Here is a 22,714-nt window from a genome sequence, read left to right as displayed (position 1 = left end):
CGAGGCATCTTGAGGGGAATTGCTTGATCGGGCAGACGCAGTACGGTTTCGTTAAGGGGAAGTCGTGTCTAACAAATTTATTGGAGCTCTGTGAGGATGTGTCTAGGGCGGTGGATAGAGGAGAGCTGGTGGATGTGGTCTTTCTTGATTTTCAGAAGGCGTTTGACAAGGTACCTCACAAGAGGTTATTGCAGAAGGTTAAGGGGGCATGGAGTTGGGGGTAGGGTGTTAGCGTGGATAGAGGATTGGCTGTCAAATAGGAGGCAGAGAGTGGGGGTCAGCGGGTGCTATTCGGATTGGCGGTTGGTGACTAGTGGAGTGCCCCAGGGGTTGGTGCTGGGGCCTCAGCTATTTACCATTTATACAGATGATCTGGAGGAGGGAACCGAGTGTACGGTGTCGAAATTTGCTGATGACACCAAGATTGGTGGAACGGCAAATTGTGCGGAGGGTGTGGAGAGTCTGCAGAAGGATCTAGATAGGCTGGGCGAATGGGCCAGGAACTGGCAAATGGAATTTAATGTTGGCAAGTGCGAGGTGGTCCAGTTTAGTAGGAATAATGGTAGGAAGGACTATTACTTACTTGGCGAAAAACTGCAGCATGCGATGGTGCAGAGGGACCTCGGGGTCCTTGTGCATGAGTCGCAAAAACCCAGCCTGCAGGTGCAGCAGATGGTCAGGAAGGCTAATGGGATGCTGGCCTTCATAGCGAGGGGGATTGAATATAAAAGTAGGGAGGTCTTGCTGAAGCCGTATAGGGCATTGGTGAGGCCGCAGCTGGAGTACTGCGTGCAGTTTTGGTTGCCGCACTTACGCAAGGATATTTTGGCCTTGGAGGGAGTGCAGAGGAGGTTTACTAGGCTGATGCTGGAATTGAGGGGGTTGAGCTATGAGGAGAGGCTGAATAAACTAGGCTTGTACTCGTTAGAGTTTAGAAGAATGAGGGGAGATCTCATTGAGACGTATAAGATGATGAATGGGATGGATAGGATAGAGGTGGAGAGACTTCCTGCTCAGAAAGGACAGTAGGACTAGGGGGCACAGCCTCAAGATAAAGGGGGGGAGTGGTTTAGAACAGAGTTGAGGAGGAACTTCTTCACTCAAAGGGTGATGAATCTCTGGAATTCTCTGCCCGTTGAAGCGGTGGAGGCTGTCTCGCTAAATATTTTTAAGACACGGGTTGATGGGTTTTTGATAAGCGAGGGGATTAAGGGTTATGGGGAGAGGGCGGGAATGTGGAACTGAGCCACGACAGATCAGCCATGATCTTATTGAATGGCGGGGCAGGCTCGAAGGGCTAGATGGCCTACTCCTCCTATTTCTTATGCTCTTAATGTTGATGGTGAATCCAAACTTGTCACAAGCTGTGGAAAATTTGTCCATACTGACTTGCATCTCTGGCTCTGAGCCAGCCTGCTCCTATTTCTTATGTTCTTATGTTCTAAAACAGGAGGCTTGCATTACATACGTCACAAAAGAATCATAGTGGGCAATTAATTATGGACATGAAGTATTGCAAATACTGAGCAGGTCAGGCAGCTTCTGTGGCGAAAAAAGGCAAAGTTAGTGAGTAGAAATTTTCAGATGTTGGATTGCCTCCTCTTGCTGAAAAAGTCGGTACAAAATGTATCTCTGCCAATCATGGCTGCCCTGTAGTCATTTAATGATCTGGAGGTAAAGGAGGTGGGTAGCATGGGGTGGAGAGACAGGGGTAGCCTGGAGTGGAAGGATGAGGGGATAGTATGAAGGGGCAGCGATGGTCTGAACTGGAGGGTGCTTGGCAGTAGCACAGGTTTGGGGAGGAATGGCTCGATGAGCAGGAAAATGTATGGATGGGGTGAACATAAGAACATAAGAAATAGGAGCAGGAGTAGGCCATCTAGCCCTTCGAGCCTGCCCCGCCATTCAATAAGATCATGGCTGATCTGTCGTGGCTCAGTTCCACTTTCCCGCCCTCTCCCCATAACCCTTAATCCCCTCTCTTATCAAGAACCCATCAACCCGCTTCTTAAAAATATTTAGCGAGGCAGCCTCCACCACTTCAACGGGCAGAGAATTCCAGAGATTCACCACCCTTTGAGTGAAGAAGTTCCTCCTCAACTCCGTTCTAAACCGCCTCCCCTTTATCTTGAGGCTGTGCCCCCTAGTCCTACTGTCTTTTTTGAGCGGGAAGAGTCTCTCCACCTCTATCCTATCCATCCCATTCATCATCTTATACGTCTCAATGAGATCTCCCCTCATTCTTCTAAACTCTAACGAGTACAAGCCTAGTTTATTCAGCCTCTCCTCATAGCTCAACCCCCTCAACTCCGGTATCAGCCTAGTAAACCTCCTCTGCACTCCCTCCAGGGCCAAAATATCCTTGCGCAGGTGCGGCGCCCAAAACTGCACACAGTACTCCAGCTGCGGCCTCACCAATGCCCTATACAGCTGCAGCAAGACCTCCCTACTTTTATATTCAATCCCCCTCGCTATGAAGGCCAGCATCCCATTCGCCTTCCTGGTAGGGTATAGTGCTGAGGGCAGTGTGTTGTGCATGGACTGATGGAGGTGGGATGGGGACCTGTAATGGAACAGTCGCTTCTCCACATCCCTCAGTCTCAAGGCCAAGCAGGCTTATCTACTAGTCATTTTCTGTCCCTAAAGTCCTGCTCCTGGACTCAATTTGACCTTTAAGTGGCTGCTAATGGACCACTTAAGGATCTCAGTTGAGGTGAGAGCAGGCAGGTCACCCTGGACCTCATGCACTCTGTAAAATTGCAGACAGGCAGGTAGTAGTGGGAAGGTCACATGGGGAATATGGAACTCCTCACCTACAAAACCCACTGGCAGGGATCCCAAAATCCTCTGTTCCAGGTGTGACCTTTCATTAGGTCACAGATTGAAATATTAACTTCTATTCTTTCCACATGTTTGACGTACTGAATATTTCTAGTATTTGAATTTTGTGATAAATCATGGCTTTTTACTTTTTACATATCTGCTGTATTTTCTAATATTTACTCATTTTTTCTTTGCTTTTAAAATACTTATGTTTCTCTCATTGAAGAGCCTTGCCATATTCTGATTAATTTCTGTAATCTGTTCATGTTGTCCGTAGAACCATAGAATCCCCGCAGTGCAGAAAGACGCCATCCAGCCCATCGAGTTTGCCTCAACTCTCTGAAAGAGCATCGCCCAGATCCTCCCCTCTGTATCCCTGTAGCCCTGTGCATTTAGCATAGCTAATCCACCTAACCTACACATCTTTGGACTATGGAAGGAAGCTGGAGCACTGGGAAGAAACCCACACAGGAATGAGGAGAATGTCAAACTCCACACAAGCAATCGCCCAAGGCTGGAATCAAACTCTGGTTTCTGGTGCTGTGAGGCAGCAGTGCGAGCCACCATGCCGCTCTTGCGTGTGAGATGACATTTACTTGATGAAAAACATGACAATGAAATGTATCATTGGGTATAGTCCAAACTTTTGCAGCTTTCAGATTATAGAAGGCAAGGTTCATTTATGAAAATTGTAAACAGCTAGGAAAAGCCATCCTCTCGGTACCACAAATTGTGACAACTTCTGTAACAAAGATTTGCAAGATAAAACTAAGGAGAATTTTTAAAATTTCCTCAGAGCAATTTAACCCTACCTTGGGACAAGATTGATCAGTACTGAAGTTTGAATAAATTGTCAACAGAATAGGAATCTTTGTATGATTCAGTGACATTGGCACAAATTTCATGGTAGTAATGACAGCAATTGCTAGCACTTGTTATAACTTCAGAAGTACAGACTTGTACGGAATAACACGGCAGTTCAGAAACTGCAGTCAGTGACTCAGTGCTTCTTCACAGGTTGCACTCTTGAGGTCCCCCAATAATGAATTGATGACAGTATAATGACTCACAAAGCCTGACTGGAAAAGAACATAGTTTATTGCAGAATGCAAAGTAAAACCACTACCATGGTGTACACACTCTAGTCTCTCCCTGGCATTAGAGTTCAGCAAGCCGAGTCCTGGGCCTGTCTTATAAAAGGCTCAGGTAATTTCCAGCTGGGCAGGCCACTGCTTGTTTCCAGGGGAACTTGTAATCGAGCCCCACTGGGAGATCAATTGGTGATTTTCTCATGGAGCTCGTGGAGGTTATCAGAGTGATTCTACTCTTTTACTATCGAAATCATTATTGAATGATGTGGAACTGACTGTTTGAGTGTAATTAATATTTACTGCCTAACCAGCATTGGGTCCGGGAAAGCTAATTCAATGATCAGAACTGAAGCTAAGTGACTGATTCCACAGTCCGACCACTCCACCATTGGAAATATGCTTCCTGCATTTCTCCTGTCTAGTCCTGTTAGAACTTGTGTGCGGCTAAAGAGACCAAGTGATATGGAGGGGAAGCTGGCATCAGGATGCTGAGTTTGATGATCAGCCATGATCGAAATGATGGAGGTGCAGGGTCAAAGGGGCAAATGGCCTACTGCTTCTATTTCCTATGTTTTGTATATTCCTTGCTGATCCATTATTTTATCATTAAAATTTTAATATGTAGGAAGTTTTAGATTCCTGTTATGTCTTCAGTTTTATTTAGTGCAAACTTCATAGTCATTGTTCTTTAATGATTCTGAATATCTTTCATGGTCGTTGCGCTATCTTTGGCAAATTTGTATCGTATTTTGAATTTTGGAAGGCGAGAGCAGCTGCTTGTGAGGGCCTTGCATTTCGTACACTGAAACAATCCATGAAGAAAAAGCGTGTTTGGTGGAAACGTTAGGGAACCACTGATGTCGATATGGAGAAATTGGGACTGTTTTTCTTTGGATTAATAGGGGATTAGATCAATGTGTATTCAAAATCATGAGTCTGGATGAAGTAAAGAGGGAGAAACGGTTGAAAACAAGAGGGCACCGATTTGAAGTAATTAGTGGAAGAAGCAAAAATGATATGAGGAGAGAGTTTTTATTGCAGTATGTCATTAGGTTTGGAATGCACTGCCTTCGAGTGTGATGGATAAAAGTTCAATTAATTATTCAGGAGGGAATTGAACTATTAGCTAAAAAGGAAGAATGCACAGGGTTACAGGGAGAAGGAATTGGAATAGCACTAGGTGAGTTGCTCATTTAGAGAGCTGGTACAAACCGATGGGCCAAATGGTGTCCTTCTGTGAAACAATGCTGTGAAAGAAATTCTGTAATGAGGGAATGTCTTTCAAACTATAATTAATTGTAAAATAGTGACACAGGGAGCACATAAATCATTTTCTTGGGCTGTTTTTAATAAGCGTGCTATTTGAGGGTTTGTTGATGCGTCATTGGGTTTATCATGGACTGCCGAACCATTTTTAGTGGTATGTGCTAAGATATCTAAGTGTTGCAATTGACCTAAGCACTGTTTAGATGGGAAGAGGAAAATTGGCCATTTTCTTCGCCCTTGATCAGGACCTGGTTACTCTCGGTGGATGCAGTTACTCAGTCCGTGAGGAGGCTTAATATGTTCCAACTTGTGTTATTAATTCGATATATTTGAAATCTTCAAAGTTTTATGTGGGAGGTGTTCATACCAAAATGAACTAAGATGAACAGTTAAAGGAATTGCTATATTTTTAAGAGAATTGTATAGAATGTGCAACACTGAGACGGGACATTTGACCTGATGCATGTTGGTACTTATGCTCCACACGAGCATCCCCCTCCATCTAAATCAACCTTCCCCTCATTTCTCCCTCATTTATCTGGCACAATGGATTGCAAGTTTCCTGCTTGGAGCATCCCCAATCCAAAGGATGTAATAATGGTTCCTTCTCCCCTCACCCTATCCACATTAGGTTATGTAATACTCAACATGAAAATATTGTGTATATATAGGGTATTTTAATAACACTTATAAGAAAGTGGCAGAGATATTTACTTACAAATTACAGCGATCTTCTTGCTCTCAGCTCTCCTCCTCCATGTGTGCTACCCTCCATAGTGAGAATTCTAACTCACTATGTGCTGTGCACATGGCAGTTACTCTCTGCTCCCTTTCCTGGCTTGTACCAATCCATCTCCAATCACACACCCATAAGGCTAGTTCTGTTCAGTAAGCACTTTCACATTATTGCACTGACCTACTGAAAGATCTCTACGTTCTGCATTTTGAGAAGCAATAATTGAATATCCCTTGTATATATTACATAGGTTCCCGGACACGCGTCCTTTGTTTGAATAGAGGGAAATACGGTAGGATGAGAGAAGAATTGGCGAATGTGGACTGGGAGAGCGCGTTGGAGGGAGGGTCTGTTGAGGAGCAGTGGAGGATCTTTAAGGAGATCTTTCTTGGTGCTCAACGGAAATTTATTCCGATGGTCAAAAAGGATAGTAGGAGGAGAGGTAATAAGCCGTGGATAACAAAGGAGGTGAAGGAAAGTGTTAAACTAAAAGCGGAGGAATTTAGAGTAGCTAAGAGCAGTGGGCGAGAAGAGGATTGGGAGAGGTTTAAATGTCAACAAAGATTGACTAAGAAGTTGATAAGGAAGGGTAGGAGAAACTATGAAGCTGGGCTAGCGCTTAATATAAAAAAGGATAGCAAGAGTTTTTATAAATATATAAAAAGGAAGAGGCTGGCTAGGGTGAATGTTGGTCCTTTAGAGGATGAGAAAGGGGACCTAGTGGTAGGGGATGGGGATATGGCTAAGGTATTGAATAACTTTTTTGTTTCTGTCTTCACGAAGGAGGACGTGAATAATTTGCCGGGTGTTAGCGATAGAAAGGTGGTAGGACTGGAGGGTCTTAATGACATTACTGTTACTAGAAAGGCGGTGCTCGACAGACTGGAGGGGCTGATTGTGGACAAGTCCCCAGGACCGGATGGAATGCATCCGAGGGTTCTGAAAGAAATGGCGGAGGTGATAGTGGATGCCTTGGTGGTTATTTTCCAAACGTCGCTGGATTCCGGGGAAGTGCCTGATGATTGGAAAACGGCTAATGTTACGCCGTTGTTTAAGAAGGGTGCCAGGCAAAAGGCGGGGAATTATAGGCCGGTTAGTTTAACATCTGTGGTAGGTAAAATGTTAGAATCTGTCATTAAGGAGGAAATTGCGAGGCATCTTGAAGGGAATTGCTTGATAGAGCAGACACAGCACGGTTTCATTAAAGGGAAGTCGTGTCTGACAAATTTACTGGAGTTCTATGAGGATGTGTCTAGGGCGGTGGATAGAGGAGAGCCGGTGGATGTGGTCTTTCTAGATTTTCAGAAAGCGTTTGACAAAGTGCCTCACAAGAGGTTATTGCAGAAGGTCGAGGGACATGGAGTTGGGGGTAGGGTGTTAGCGTGGATAGAGGATTGGTTGTCAAATAGGAGGCAGAGAGTGGGGGTCAACGAGTGCTATTCGGATTGGCGGATGGTGACTAGTGGAGTGCCCCAGGGGTCGGTGCTGGGGCCTCAGCTTTTTACCATTTATATAGATGATCTGGAAGAGGGAACCGAGTGTAGAGTGTCGAAATTTGCTGATGACACCAAGATTGGGGAAACGGCAAATTGTGCGGAGGGTGTGGAGAGTCTGCAGAAGGATCTAGATAAGCTGGGCGAATGGGCCAGGAAATGGCAAATGGAATTTAATGTTGGCAAGTGTGAGGTGGTCCACTTTGGTAGGAAAAATGGTAGGAAGGACTATTACTTACGAGGCGAAAAACTGCAGCAGGCGACGGTGCAGAGGGACCTCGGGGTCCTTGTGCATGAGTCGCAAAAACCCAGCTTGCAGGTGCAGCAGGTGGTCAGGAAGGCGAATGGGATGCTGGCCTTCATAGCGAAGGGGATTGAATATAAAAGTAGGGAGGTCTTGCTGCAGCTGTATAGGGCATTGGTGAGGCCGCAGCTGGAGTACTGTGTGCATTTTTGGGCGCCGCACCTGCGCAAAGATATTTTGGCCTTGGAGAGAGTGCAGAGGAGGTTTACTAGGCTGATACCGGAGTTGAGGGGGTTGAGCTATGAGGAGAGGCTGAATAAACTGGGCTTGTACTCGTTAGAGTTTAGAAGAATGAGAGGAGATCTCATTGAGACGTATGAGATGATGAATGGGATGGATAGGATAGAGGTGGAGAGACTCTTCCCGCTCAAAAAAGACAGTAGGACTAGGGGGCACAGCCTCAAGATAAAAGGGGGGCGGTTTAGAACGGAGTTGAGGAGGAACTTCTTCACTCAAAGGGTGGTGAATCTCTGGAATTCTCTGCCCGTTGAAGTGGTGGAGGCTGCCTCGCTAAATATTTTTAAGACGCGGGTTGATGGGTTTTTGATAGGAGAGGGGATTAAGGGTTATGGGGAGAGGGCGGGAATGTGGAACTGAGCAGCGACAGATCAGCCATGATCTTATTGAATGGCGGGGCAGGCTCGAAGGGCTGGATGGCCTACTCCTGCTCCTATTTCTTATGTTCTTATTTGCCACATTGCATTTGAACAATTAACCCAGGAAAAACAACCATTGTTCTTACACAAACAATCAAAATTAAACCCATCACAAAGCAGAAACTAGCTGTTTGAACAATAAAATCTCTTCCTTTCTACTGCAATAGTTGTGAAGAATAAAAGTTATTCTACATAGGCCGTGACTGTAGAGTTAACATAAATTTATCCTGTTTTTTGCAAACCAACTGCTTGCAACAGCGTATACACTTTCACCCAGTACTTTGGTGTTTTGATGTGACAGATGGTTTTGAATAGGAGCTCACTCTCGATTTTCACTCTTCTTAAGCTGCTTGTTCACTTTCAGTTGTGTGTTCAAGTGATCTTTGTTTCTCTCACACGTGCACATAATCTTTGCCACAAGCTTGTTTATATTTTCTGTTAGTGTCACAGGAGTCTCTGCTGGCAGAAAATTTAGGTTACAGTTCAGATTATGGCATGCAAGCATGGTAAAAAATCAGGACTTAAAAGGCGGCCATTTGTTCCATCATGTTGATATCTTCCAAACAACGGAATAAGGAATAAAATTTAAACAAAATGGTTACTTCAAAGTAGGTAATGGAAAATATTCATTAGATACCAAATTGATTTTTTCGGGAGAGAAAATGGGAAAGCTCAAATCTATGATAGCTATTCTAGCAGCAGTTCCACAAACTAGTGACCTGTGAATTAAGGTGTGTTCCACTTGGCATGTAGAAGTAGAAACTTCCATTGTAAATGAAAACAACAAGCTTTATCACAAGAGGACAACACATACTATAAATCAATTGGCTAATTTCATTCCCTTCCCCATTACACTTGTCCATCCACTATTCAGTTTCCTGCATCAATCCAGAGTTTGCAACTTTGAGTGAGACTTATAACTGAATTCGTGTTCAACTTGGGAACAAAGAGCTTTTTGGATTCAGGTCCATTGGAAACTGGACAGAGATAATACAAACTCATTTTGGGAGTGATTTGAATAACAGTAGATTAAGTAACTTGTCTGTTCAACTCCAAGGACCAGAGGCTCAAGAACAAGAGACTCAAATTCATCCAGACTGTTGGGGTGAAAAAAATCTTTCATCTCAACAATCTGGATGAATTCGAGCCTCCAGCCCTCGAAGTTGAGAGGACACATTACTTCATCCACTGTTCCTCAAATCATTCCCAAAATATTTAATTCTTCACACGTAAGAACATAAGCCTTCCTGCTGTTAGCTCCATATAAAGCTTAAAATTATTCTTCCTAGACTATGTCCAGTTCTATAGCTGTTTTTGTCTCATCCATTTAGTGGTTTTAAATAATAAGCTTCATTATTGTAAAAGTGAAGGAAGTGGTTGGACAAGATTAGTTGAACAAAGAGAAATAAATCTTATCAATTAATTAATAGTTAATGATTTGCCTCAAATTTTGCACAGTGGGTTTGCTTTGCCTCTGTTCAAATTTTAACTCTGGACTATTACATGTGTGCTTGGAAGCTATGTTTTTGTTCATTTCTATTTTGTTTTTCATTCCCTAACAGTTTGTGCAGAAGCTTTCAACCCAGATGAAGATGATGAGGATGATTCAGAGCCAAGGGTAAGATCTTCAGTTGGTGACATCCTAATTAATAAATGTGGTGTTTGTAAATTGCAAGAATTTGAAAACTTGTTGATATTACAACTTTTCCCCCACTCAGTTCCTAATCTTTGTTGTGGCACAAGGTCCAAATCGAGCTTGGACAGTCCCTGGTGCCCATCTGACCCCTGGCTACTGGGTGTTGTAGAAGAGCAAAATTGCTCAAACATCCCCAATAATAAATGAAACAAGAATCAGTTTTGCTTAGTGATTAGACAATATTTGCAATGTTACACGGCATTGCACGTAATCTTGATTTGCTGTATTTGAAACTGTAGAGTTTTTCTACTTTAAAAACACACTCTAGATTAAGGAACTGATGCATCAATTTTGTGATTAAGATAACATTCTTCATGTTCAAAATTTTGATAAGTTTGGATTCCAGAACTGATCAAAACTGTTGATGTAATTTTAATGAACCGTAACAACAGGATGCAGATTTTGAATAACTACCCTAGTCAAGCCATTTTCTAAGCATGGTATAATATTGCTGGAGGGGAGTAGGCAGATGCAGCACTGCAACAGTCTCTTAATTAATGCAGAATTATGTTTCTGTTTTTGACAAGTAACATAGACATTTTATTACAGAAATTGAGCTATTGACCTATCTGAAATTTCTAAGTGGGTCAATTAATAATTTTGAAAGCTAACAATCCCTTAAGTGCAAGAAGTTTTAAATATTGATTTTGGAGATAAATATCTAGCAGGATTTTAGCTTTTTCTGTTACTTTCTTACGTTTAATGCAAAATATTACATCTGCATTGTAAAAATGTCATTGGAGTCTTTTTGCGTTTTCGATGTGTTTGTTTATTAAGGCATTGATTGAATGTAAATTGGGCATTAGAGATTCATGTTTCCAGTTAGCTCCCACCCGTTGCTTTAGTGTAAATAATTATTGTTGTTTTTGGGATAAAGGGACGGGGATTTAATTGATTAATGGAAACACTGGTGAGCTAGTATCAATTAGCTGTTCTATTGGTTAGCATTCCTGCAATGATTGTGGAGCTGTACTACTTCTCTCACTTCTGTGAAAGCTTCTGACTTGCTCTTGTGAAATTGATTTCTACCATAAGGTTGGTTATAAAGATTGGCAGAGAGGGTCAGATCAGCACTGAGTTGTTGGAATTATTGTCAGCTCAGCTTAACTTTAAAAGGCGGTTTACAATATCGTCTTAAACTCAACGACTGGCAAATACGTTTCTGTTAGGAAACGCCTTTGCCTTGAATGGCAGTTCTGCCAACACCAAATGCAGAAAAATCTAAAGTCTCAGTACTAAGTTTAGACTAATTCAGTGAAAGTTTGATCAGATAACCTTGGCAGTCTATGGGATTTTGAATCCTATTTTGCCCATATTTTCTCATGTAAAAATTCGGCGAGTTACAGACTCTGTCTCCAGTTTACTCTGCAACAATGCTAGCAGCTTGGCCATTCTAATACCGCTTACGCTTAATAGTGCTTTTCACACCATGAAAAGTGCTTTACAGGAGGGAAAGGGTGGATTGTGCAATGAAGTGATTGCTTTTAAAAATATCTGAATATAAAATGGACCATCATTATGTATCTGAATATTGCAATGAGGGCAAAGTGTACATTCAGAATAGAAGTATGTTTACATTTGAAAGCTTCAGGCTCAAAATAAAAATTAGAAGTGTGAAATAAAGAGTAAATTTAGGTAAGTTCTTTACTCAGAGGGTAGTAAGGGTGTGGAATGCCCTGCCTGCAGCAGTAGTGGACTTGCCAACTTTAAGGGCATTCAAATGGTCATTGGATAGGCATATGGATAATATTGGAATAGTTTAGGTTAGAGGGCCATTAGATGGGTTCCACTGGTTGGCGCAACATCGAGGGCCATAGGGCCTGTACTGTGCTGTAATGTTCTTTGTTTTAAATACTGGCAATACTTTGATGCAACATTTATCTTTTCAGTTTATGGTAGTGAATTTTATTCAAGTATTTATTACCCTTTCACATGATGGTCACAAATTAAAAAAAAATCATTTATATATTATGTCCAAAGAACAAATATACCAACATATCTAAAATTCTTAAGGCAGTTGCCAAAGAGTAGCCAATTCTCTCCTAAACATCTTTTTTCTGGTCCATGTGGTCTAATGGGCATTGTTGCTTGCCATTGTTAATTGGCTCCATATAAAGTCCAAAAACTTACTTTGTCAACAAGTCACCTTGCACATTGGTTGGGATGGCAAGCGTACGTGTTGTGATCAATTGAATTACAAGTCCCTTTATCTCTTCAATCTACTTGGTTATCTGGCCCCAGTATGACTGGATAATAAACAGTGTTCAGAAGTGGACTAAGTACTATATTCTTCTCATCACGCAGGAAATGCTGGGAGCACTCAGTAGGTCCGGCAGCATCAGTGGAGAGAAACAGCTAACATCAGGTTGATGACCCTAGGTCGTAACTGGGACTGCTTGGACTGTAACAAAGCAGCTAAATGGGTGGGGAAGAAGGAACATTAAGGCAAAAGGGATGATATTATAGATTGGATCATGATGCAAAGCAAAAGATCATGATAATGGTATATGTAAAGGATGATCTCGAGGAGGGTTAACTGAGGAAAACAAAACTTATGCTACCATCCAATACACATAATAAAACGCAGAAAATCGAGGCCCAGACTATGATCTGAAATTATCGAACTCCTGTTGAATCCAGAGGGCTGTGAGGTGCCTGACTGAAATATGATGGGCTGTTCATCTGTGTTTACAGTGACCTTCACTGGAACAGCATAACAGGCTCTGGATCCAAAGGTTAATGTATTTCACCTCTAAGGCAGGTGGAATCCTAGGGTTACGCTTGTGGACTAAATGGAAATATCCTGCAAAATCTGTATTTGATCATCAAGGTGTAGAAGAGACTGCATTGTGAGCAGCGAGTAAGGTATACTAAACGGAAAGAAGTACAAGTGAATTGCTGTATCATCTGGAAGGAGTTCTTTTGAGACTTTGGCTAGTGAGATTATGGAGGTTTGGCCTGAGTGTAGAATGTCTCCTGCAGGATTGCGAAGTGAATGATGAAATAGCAGGTTGGAATTTTGAATGCTTTTGAAATCTTTTGGAATACTGGAACCTGTTCACTGGGGTTAACTTAAAGTCGTAGAGGTTTACAGCATTGAAACAGGCCCTTGGGCCCAAATTGTCCATGCTGCCCTTTTTTTAAAACCCCCAAGCTAATCCCAATTGCCCCCATTTGGAGTATTTTTAATTTTTTTTGTGTTTTAATTATATTACTATTTATTTACAGCATGATTATTGAAACACAGGAACATTTCATCATAACAATATTATACCTTACAATGAAACACAAATTAAAAGGCCAAAAAAAAACTCAATAGAGTTTTTCCCAAAACACAAACTTCACGTGGGTACAGTTCCAACCATCTAAAATGCCAATAGCAGGAAAATTCCATAGGCCAACCCATGGAAAGGTTGGGAAGATCCATTGGAATATTGGAAACAAGGATTTGTTTGGTGCTGGTGTGTTCTTGTTCTGAAGGTGCTTTCATGTAACCTCAGACAATATTAAAGAGGCACAATGTGTGCCAATGGTCGATTTGTCCCTCCTAATTGAGAAGCAGAAGGCTAGTCTCTGATTTTCAGTTATATTAAATCGACTGGCGTGAAGGACGGCGAAAGCAGCGGGTTGGGGCAGGAAACCAGTAATTTTGAAATCGAAATCTCACTCTGTGCAACAACTGGTCAATGGGCATCTTTGTGTGTTGTAAGAAGGAAATTATAGAATGTTACTGATCAGCACTTAGGAATGGATGGAGACTGGTTTTTCAGAAGTAGTGGGGGGTGGCGTTGCAGGCTAATGCATCCCCCTGCCTGCAGATAGAACACTCCAGCACCGAGGAAAATGGCACATGCTTGCCGTTCCCGGGAGCAGGGTTTACTGAGGCAAATTTTTCCTCAGCTTATTAACTTTTCGGAAGGCAAATGGACATATGGTATACTGTGCGGCTGTTATACCCCAACTTGCATAATTGAAAACGCGCGACAGGCAGTCAGTTGTTAATTAACCCGTTCCTCCCAACAGAAAAAGATGGCACGGGAACAACCGCCATCAAGAGTGGCCTAACCCCATCCACTTGAATTGCTTTTAGTTCAGTGTGTTGTCCAGTCTTTATAGCAGTCAGGATACTACTTTTGAGAACAAGTCTTACCAAGAGGAATTTGGGCATCCATGAGCCTGTAGAGTAGATCTTATCATGACAGCATTGCAGTTAATCAAGCTGCTGCTTCATAAGGATCCTGTTCTGAGCACCATGCAGAAAAATTAATTGGAAATCAACCTTCATCGCTCTCTTAATGTAATGTCTGCCTCTGGACTGACTTCTATATTTGAGCCAAAATACTTCTAGTTAGTGGAATTCAAACATCTTTCAGTTTAACATAAAACTAAAATACTGCAGAGGCGGAAATCTAAAATAAAAACAGAAAATGATTTGAATTTGATTTATAATTGTCACATGCATTAGTACATAATTAAAAGTATTGTTTCTTGCACACTATATAGACAAGGCATACCGTTCATAGAGCAGGAAAGGAGAGAGTGTAGTGTTACAGTCATAGATAGTTAGGGTGCAAAGAAAGATCACTTAATGCAAAGTAGGTCCATTCCAAAGTCTGATGGCAGCAGGGAAGAAGCTGTTCTTGAGTCAGTTGGTATGTAACCTCAGACTATTGTATTTTTTTCCAACGGAAGATGGTGGAAGAGAGAATATCCAGGTGCATGGAGTCCTTGATTATGCTGGCTGCTTTGTCAAAGCAGTGGGAAGTGTAGACTGAGTCAGTGGATGGGAGGCTGGTTTGCGTGATGGATTGGGCTACATTCACGACTGTTTGTAGTTTCTTGCGGTCTTGGGCAGAGCAGGAGCCATACCAAGCTGTGATACGCATGCTGGAAATATTGAGCAGGTTGGGTAGTCTTTGGAGAGGAGTAGAGTTAACATTTCCAGTCAAGGATCTGTCATCAGAACAGCAGTTTAATTTGTTCAGATGAAAGGTTATTGATCTGAAGTGTTAATTCTGCTTCTTTCTTCACAGCTGCTACCTACCATTCAATACAAACTGTATAACATCTGGTCTGGGAGTATTCAGATGCAGTTGTGGAAGCCCTTTAGAAAATACTTGCTCTGTGCATCAAAGAAATAGGAAGAATTATCCATCTCATGAGATCATCTCAGATTATTTCAAAGACAACTCCAAATGTTGGCTGTCGGTGGGGAACCAGGATGTAAGTGATGCACATTCGGAAACACTGCCAACTAACAATCACAAGAATCGTAGTGAGGTAATTATGTAAAACCAACCAGTTTTTAGAATCAGAGCATTACAGCACCAAAGGAGGATATTTGATTATTGTGTCCATGTTGGCTCTTTGAAAGAGCTGTCCAATTTAGCACCGCATGCCTGTTTTTTTTTTCCCTATAACCCTACACATTAGTTATCCAAGTGCATGTACAGTTGTTTTTTGAAAATTACTGTGAAATCAGATCTTTCATGTTTTCATTGTATATCTTAACATCCTTTTGGAAGCAAGGACCCATTTCTCAGGAACTTCAAGATGCTTCCATCGTACACCCCTACAAGAGGAAGGACAGTCGACAAATATGCGACAACCACTGAGGAATCTCGCTGCTGTCCATAGGAAAAACCTTCAAGAGTCCTGCTAAATTGTACGGTCACTCATCTGAAGCTGGGCCTGCTTTCAGAGCCACAGTGTGGCTTCCACAAAGGTCGTGGGACTACTGACATGATTTTTGCTGCGTGCCAACTTCAGAAGTGTCAGGAGCAGAATCGTGAGCTCTGCACAACCTTTGACCTCACGAAAGCCTTCGACACTGTAAGCGGACAAGGCCTGTGGAGGTTCATGGAGGCTGCCCTCCCAAACTTATTCAGATGGTATGCCAGTTCCAAGATGGCCAGGGTACTGGATGGCGGAGAATCCTCTGAGGCATTCCCAGTCACCAGTGGTGTCCAACAGGGCTGTATGCTCGCACCCACACTGTTCAGCATGATGTTTACTGCCTTGCTGAATGATGCCTTCCAGGACAGTGCTGCTGGGATCAGCCTCAAGTACAGAGTGGATGGGAAGCTCTTCAACCTGAGGAGACTTCAAGTTATTACCAGAGTAAAAGAGACTGTTCTGAGAGATTTCCTCTTTGCTGATAACTGCGCCCTGTGTGCTGGCTCAGAGCCAGAGATGCAAGTCAGTATGGACAAATTTTCCATGGCTTGTGACAAGTTTGGATTCACCATCAACATTAAGAACATAAGAAATAGGAGCAGGAGTAGGCCATCTAGCCCTTCGAGCCTGCCCCCCCATTCAGTAGGATCATGGCTGATCTGTCGTGGCTCAGTTCCACATTCCCGCCCTCTCCCCATAACCCTTAATCCCCTCGCTTATCAAAAACCCATCAACCCGCGTCTTAAAAATATTTAGCGAGGCAGCCTCCACCACCTCAACGGGCAGAGAATTCCAGAGATTCACCACCCTTTGAGTGAAGAAGTTCCTCCTCAATTCTGTTCTAAACCCCCCCCCCCCTTTATCTTGAGGCTGTGCTCCCTAGTCCTACTGTCCTTTCTGAGCGGGAAGAGTCTCTCCACCTCTGTCCTATCCATCCCATTCATCATCTTATATGTCTCAATGAGATCTCCCCTCATTCTACTAAACTCTAACGAGTACAAGCCTAGTTTATTCAGCCTCTCCTCATAGCTCAACCCCCTCAACATTAAAAAGACTGAAGTCATGCACCAGCCTGCTCCTCATGTACCGTACACGGGACCCATAATCACAATCAAAGGGCAGAAACTACAAGCAGTGGACCAGTTCACTTATCTTGGCAGCACCCTCTTCCAAACAGTGACTATTGATACAGAAGTTAACTGCAGAATAGCAAAGGCAAGTTCCGCTTTTGGTAGACTGCACTGCACTGCATGGGAACGTTGAGGAATTAGCCCAGCAGCAAAACTGAAGGTCTACAGTACCCTCCTGTATGCCTGTGAAACGTGGACAGTGTATAGAAGGCATGCAAGACAGCTCAATCATTTCCACATGACTTGTCTTCGCAGAATATTACGCATCTGATGGCAAGGCAAAGTACCAGACGCTGAAGTTCTCTCTAGAGCAAGTCCACAAACTGCTGATGAGAGCGCAGACCCAATGGGCAGGTCATGTTATCCGTATGTCAGACGAGCGCATATCCAAGCAACTCCTTTTTTGGGAACTCTGCTGGAAGACTTACTCGCATGGAGGTCAGAAGAAATGTTTCAAAGACACACTGAAGGCCTCCCTGAAGTCGCTTGACATTAACAGGACCATCTGGGAAACGCTGGCACAAAACTGCCCTACCTGGTGCTGCCTCATCCACAAAGGCTGTCAAGCTCACGAAGCAAGATGTATTGCTGAAGCACATCTTAAGTGTGAGCTGCGCAAGTCCAGAGCCACCAGCGCAACCACAGTGTCTACACAAGTCTGTCCAATATGCGCCAGGACGTTCCATGCCCGAATTGGCCTGATCAGTCATCTTCGGACACACCGCAACCAGCCTCAAAATGACGAATGGTGTCGAGGTCCTCATCGATGACGATGGACGAACAACAGTATATCTTAACAAACCTGAAAATCATCGTTTTTCCCACTCCTCCAATTACTTTGCTAATTATTTTAAATCTATCACCTTTGGCTAATGAGCTACTGACAGAAATTGTTTCTCCCTCTTGTGCCACCAAAATCTCCATAATTTCGAATGTGTCTTTTTGGTCTCTTTAACCTTCAGGGATAGGGCCTGGGTGGGATTGTTGTTGGTGCAGGCTTGATGGGCTGAATGGCTTCCTTTTGCACTACAGGTATTCTTTGATTCTAACTTTCCCTACTTGAAAAAGGACAATTGCAGCTTGTACTATCTCTTATAATTGAAGTCCCTCATTCTTGGTAACATCCTGGTAAACCTCCTCTATTCTCTGTTCAAGGCCTTGTTGTTCTTCCTAAAATGTGATGCCCAGAATTGTATACATCCTCAAATACCATCTGTTCCGCAAGCATGCTTTTTTAAGTATTACATTTCAGAAGTGAAAGGTATATTGCTAATTGTCTGTTTAATATTGTGGTGTATTCCATATGAACGAAGTGACCTCCAAATGTATGGTATTGAATCAAGTTAATTCATCTCACTGACTGCTATGGGAACTAAATCATGCAAAGAGATTCTTATCCAATTCCTGTTCAGTTGGATGCGTTTTCACCTGTGGTTACTGGTAAATGAGAAGGATTTTGGTTTTGCTTCGATTATTTTCAAATGAATCATATATTCTGAGAGACTGAAGAGTAGTTTCACAATAGCACACTTAATTATGGACAAAATATAACTAATATCTGGCATTCAGTGAGATTGTTTTTTGTTTCTGGAAGCTTTATAAATATTATTTTGCTTTGGTGATGTGAAGCCATTTGAGTGGACTGGGTATCAATTTTGTGATTGAAAAAGTCTGAAAGAATTGCACAAAGCTTATTTTTGAAGCTTGGTTTGGTAAGAACGAAGCTCATTTGGGAGTCAGGTGTGTGTTGGGCAGTTACATGGCACTCTGTTTTATGGCATGAAGCACACTTTTGCTTTTGTTCATTATATTGAACATTTTATTGAAAGTTGCAGTCTCACTGAGGGATATCGCTAAATGATAAATTTTGGAGTGAAGTTTGTTCAACTATTTTTCCTTCCCTCATGAGCTCTCTGTCTTAGGTGGTAGGGGAAAATAATGACAGCTCAAAGTATGATTTCAGGATGAGTCAAAGCACTTTTTCAGCCAATGCAGAAATTTATGAATTGAAGTCCATGGTATAATGTTATACTGGTTTACACACATGCCACCTACCTATAGATGGACAACTAGAAGTAGGTCTCAGTTAATGCTATTGGGAAATGTTAGTACGTAACAGGAAATAGGAAGCGGAAGAGGAAAAATAATAATGGGACAAGGAAAACTGTTCTCAGTCCTCAACTCATCTGGCTGTCACATTCAGCACTGTGACCAATCTTCAATATTTCTAGTGAAAGACAAGCAAGGGAATGCCGTTAGTTGATAAGCCTTTGGTAACACAACAATGGACTGTAATACGATGACGCACTGGCGTGGCAGCAACCACAGCCTGAAGTGATTCATGTGCCACAATGGACTGGTCTATGGTTGGAGGCAATGGTCCTTATATAATTTTTTTCTAATCACATGTGGAATGAATTTTGGGTGTACCAAGATCAATGCAATGTGATGGCCTCTTGGTATTATGGCTAGACTATTAATCCAGAAACTCAGCTAATGTTCTGGGGACCTGGGTTTGAATCCCACACGGCAGGTGGTGGAATTTGAGTTCAATTTTTAAAAAAGTCTGGAATTAAGAATCTACTGATGACCATGAAACCATTGTCGATTATCAGAAAAACCTATCTGGTTCACTAATGTCCTTTAGGGAAGGAAACCTGCCGTCTTACCTGATCTGGCTGATGTGACTCCAGAGCCACAGTAATGTGGTTGACTTTCAACTACCCTGTAAGCAAGGGATGGGCAATAAATGCTGGCCAGCTAGCGATGTCCATGTCGACAAATGAACCAATAGAAAAAAGAAACATTGTTTATTTCTTTAGCCCTGCATGTTGCATTCAGATGGCTGCTATATAGCCATTCACACCTCATATGGACACATCTTTTGTTTACCTCTCTTCTTGGCTTTTGCACCGTGGAATTTTGTGTTATTTGAGTGCACCTTTCCATCCAGCTGCAGATCTCCCTTTTCTTCCTGTCCTCTCCCTCATTCCACTGGCTTAAAAACTTTTAAATTTCTACTTTTTATCTGTTCTGATGAAAGGTCATTGACCAGTTGCTATCCACAAATGCTGACTGATCTGAGTATTCTGACACTGTGTTTTTTATTACTAGTTAGCTCATCAATTAACAATCTACTGAAGTATTTTGATGATACAAGTGTTTCCTGAAAGTGTCTATAAAAGAAAAGTATATATATCATATGTCTTTCACCATATCAGGCCGTCCGAGGTTACTCTACAGACATCTTTAGTCATCCCTTGTTTAGCACTTCTGTTAAATGAAAACATGTTAAAATGCAAATCACATTCTTTGAAGAAAATATGTAATAAAGGTAGGTTAATTTCTTGATGTGTAAATTTTGCATTCAAAGCTTGTTGCCTGCCTTGGACCTAACTGGCCCAAAATCATCATACTGTAAAGTGCTGTCACAGTTCAGTAGATCTGAAAACATCTTTATTGTTGTAATACAATTAACGTCTTATGACGTCTTAACTTGACCTCTGCTTGCTGCTTCTTGCCTCACCGCTTCTCCTGATGCCACTTCCTTCCTGAACCCTCACTCACTGACCCTCTTGTTGACTGCCTCTTCCAACTCATAGTTTCTGTTTTACCCCTCCTACTTGCCACCACTGTTGTGCATAGCTGATTCTGTAAACCCTTGTGTTCCAGTTCACACTGGATTCTTACCAGTCAATGTGAGCAGCCATATCTCTGCTGGAGTGATGTTAGTCAAACCAGAAATTGCTCTTCAGAAACAGATATTTGTGGCCACAGACACTAATCACTGAAAGATGCTCTTTCAGAGAGTCAATGAGTCTCAATGGCCTCCTTTTGCATTGTAGTGATCCTTTGGTTAGTGCCTGAGATGTTATGGCTGTGTGTACCCGAGAGGGAGGGAACTCCTAGTCACCCACACTTTCTGTGTATGTCATTTTTGCTTTCAGCCCCTGGTCTTGTGTAGTTCACCTACACTGTGGGCCCTCTGTAGAAAAAAAAGAGGGAAAGACTGATTGAAGTGATTAATTGAAGTATTGTGCTTGGAGATTTCTGCAAGAGGTCTTCAATTTAATTCATCAGTGCCCTTCGTGATTGACATTACTTTGCTCCTTGCTGATGAAATACATATGCTGCTGCAGAACAACTGAACGACATGTGTCCTGTGTGCACCTGAGACCAGGAGCTGTGCTGCATGCAGTGAGGCCAGGCTCCACACTTAACAGGGATATCTTTCTCAGCTTATCATAGCACAGAAAGTCATTGAATTGCTTATGGCACTGGATCCAGCTCTAGTAATGTTGTCCAGCAGTGCTCACTACCGCCGCTACCTTCACCCCAAGCTGTCTTGGGAAACAGCTTGGGCCTTCAAGGGCCATGTCATATGTTGCTAATGTACTGAAGAACTGAGGTATTTGAGGAGCATTGTGGCTACTTTGCTAGTGTTTTTGGATGTAATCATGGAAGTACTCGGTGTGAATGAATTGAGATTGGTGATCAAAGTGTGAGGAGGCCTGAGTTAGAGTGAGAGATGCAGCAGGTGAACTGTGTTGCTGTGATGACTTGCAAAGCATTAGTTACATCAACAGTGGAAAGGTTAGAGTTATTATCCAGTGGCCACTTCAACTCGTTTATTTACTATTGTCACAAGTAGGCTTACATTAATACTGCAATGAAGTTACTATGAAAGTCCCCTAGTCATCACACTGGCGTCTGTTCAGGTGTACTAAGGGAGAATTTAGTATGGTCAATGCACCGAACCAGCACGTCTTCTGGACTGTGGGAGGAAATCAGAGCACCCAGAGGAAACCCACACAAACACGGGGAAAACGTGCAGACTCTACCCAGGTATCAAAACTGGGACCCTGGCATGAGGCAGCAACGCCAGTGCCACCCCAAAGTTTAAAAAATCCAAATTCCTCTGGCCTTCATGGACATTTGACACTCGGCATTGATTTTTGTGCCCATTTGTTGTACTATGTATCCTGTTTGCGTATGAGAGACTGAACTCCAGAGATCATCTGGCCTGAGCCCCTATACAGTTTGGAACCAATTTCATTTGTCTTGCGTTCTTAGTTTAAATGCTACTGTTGAGTTTAAATTGGACGGCTTGAGACTCTGAAGGAATCTTGGCATGATGCTTAATTATTTTGATACAGTTCATGAAGTATCTGTGCCACTCCTTTCTAAACCTTTTTCATTGAATTTTACCTGCCTTTGCTCAGCCCACTTGCATATATTGCCCAAACCATCGTGCAAATTTTGAGCTATTTTCTGCAATTCCACTGCCCTTACTAACTTGCTATATTTTACAAATTTGGTCACTTTCTATTCTGTTTCTGAATCCACATCAGAAAAGTAAATTAGAAACAATTTTTTCGGGACATCCAGTTGATCGCTTCCCTTGCTTCTCCTTAGTAAAAGTCCTGTGACAAATACCTGTTACTTTTTAGCCCAGGTTTGCTTCCTATTCCTGCTCGTGAATTCTTGAGGGTTAGTAGAGCTTTGAGTTAAATTAACAGCCATTCTTTGGAACTTTAAAAATGTATTTTGAAAGTTTTGGGGCAATGTCAGACATTCTGTACAATCTTGTTTGGATATTAATCCAAGGAGAACTCTAGGAGGTTGATTAGGCCAGATCTTCCCATTCTGCATCTATTGACTGCCATTTACTAAGTTATTGTGTATAAAGATATTTAATTTGTGCAAACTGTTAAACTAATGAATCGTTGAATGCTTGTCAGTTCTGTTCCCTATGAGTGTATGTATAGAAGGATACGGTGCAGAAAAGGCCCATCGAGTCTGTACTTCCACTTGAACTTCCATCTAATCCTATCGACCAGCAC

The 22,714-nt window shown here is 42.4% G+C and overlaps 1 protein-coding gene across 1 annotated transcript in view; it reads left to right on the top strand.

The window, feature by feature from the left end:
• The window catches only part of prkar2aa (protein kinase, cAMP-dependent, regulatory, type II, alpha A), a 246,097-nt gene that overhangs the window by 114,617 nt on the left and 108,766 nt on the right, over nt 1–22,714 (top strand). The window contains exon 3 of the mRNA XM_080218686.1: nt 9,932–9,987. Coding sequence (XP_080074812.1) covers nt 9,932–9,987 — 56 coding nt within the window. The remainder of the gene's footprint in view (nt 1–9,931; nt 9,988–22,714) is intronic.

Source organism: Carcharhinus amblyrhynchos, chromosome 3 (genome assembly GCF_965287045.1).
Source record: "Carcharhinus amblyrhynchos chromosome 3, sCarAmb.v2.hapA, whole genome shotgun sequence".
In the NCBI taxonomy this organism is placed as follows: Eukaryota; Metazoa; Chordata; class Chondrichthyes; order Carcharhiniformes; family Carcharhinidae; genus Carcharhinus; species Carcharhinus amblyrhynchos.
This window is presented reverse-complemented; position numbering and strand designations above follow the sequence as displayed.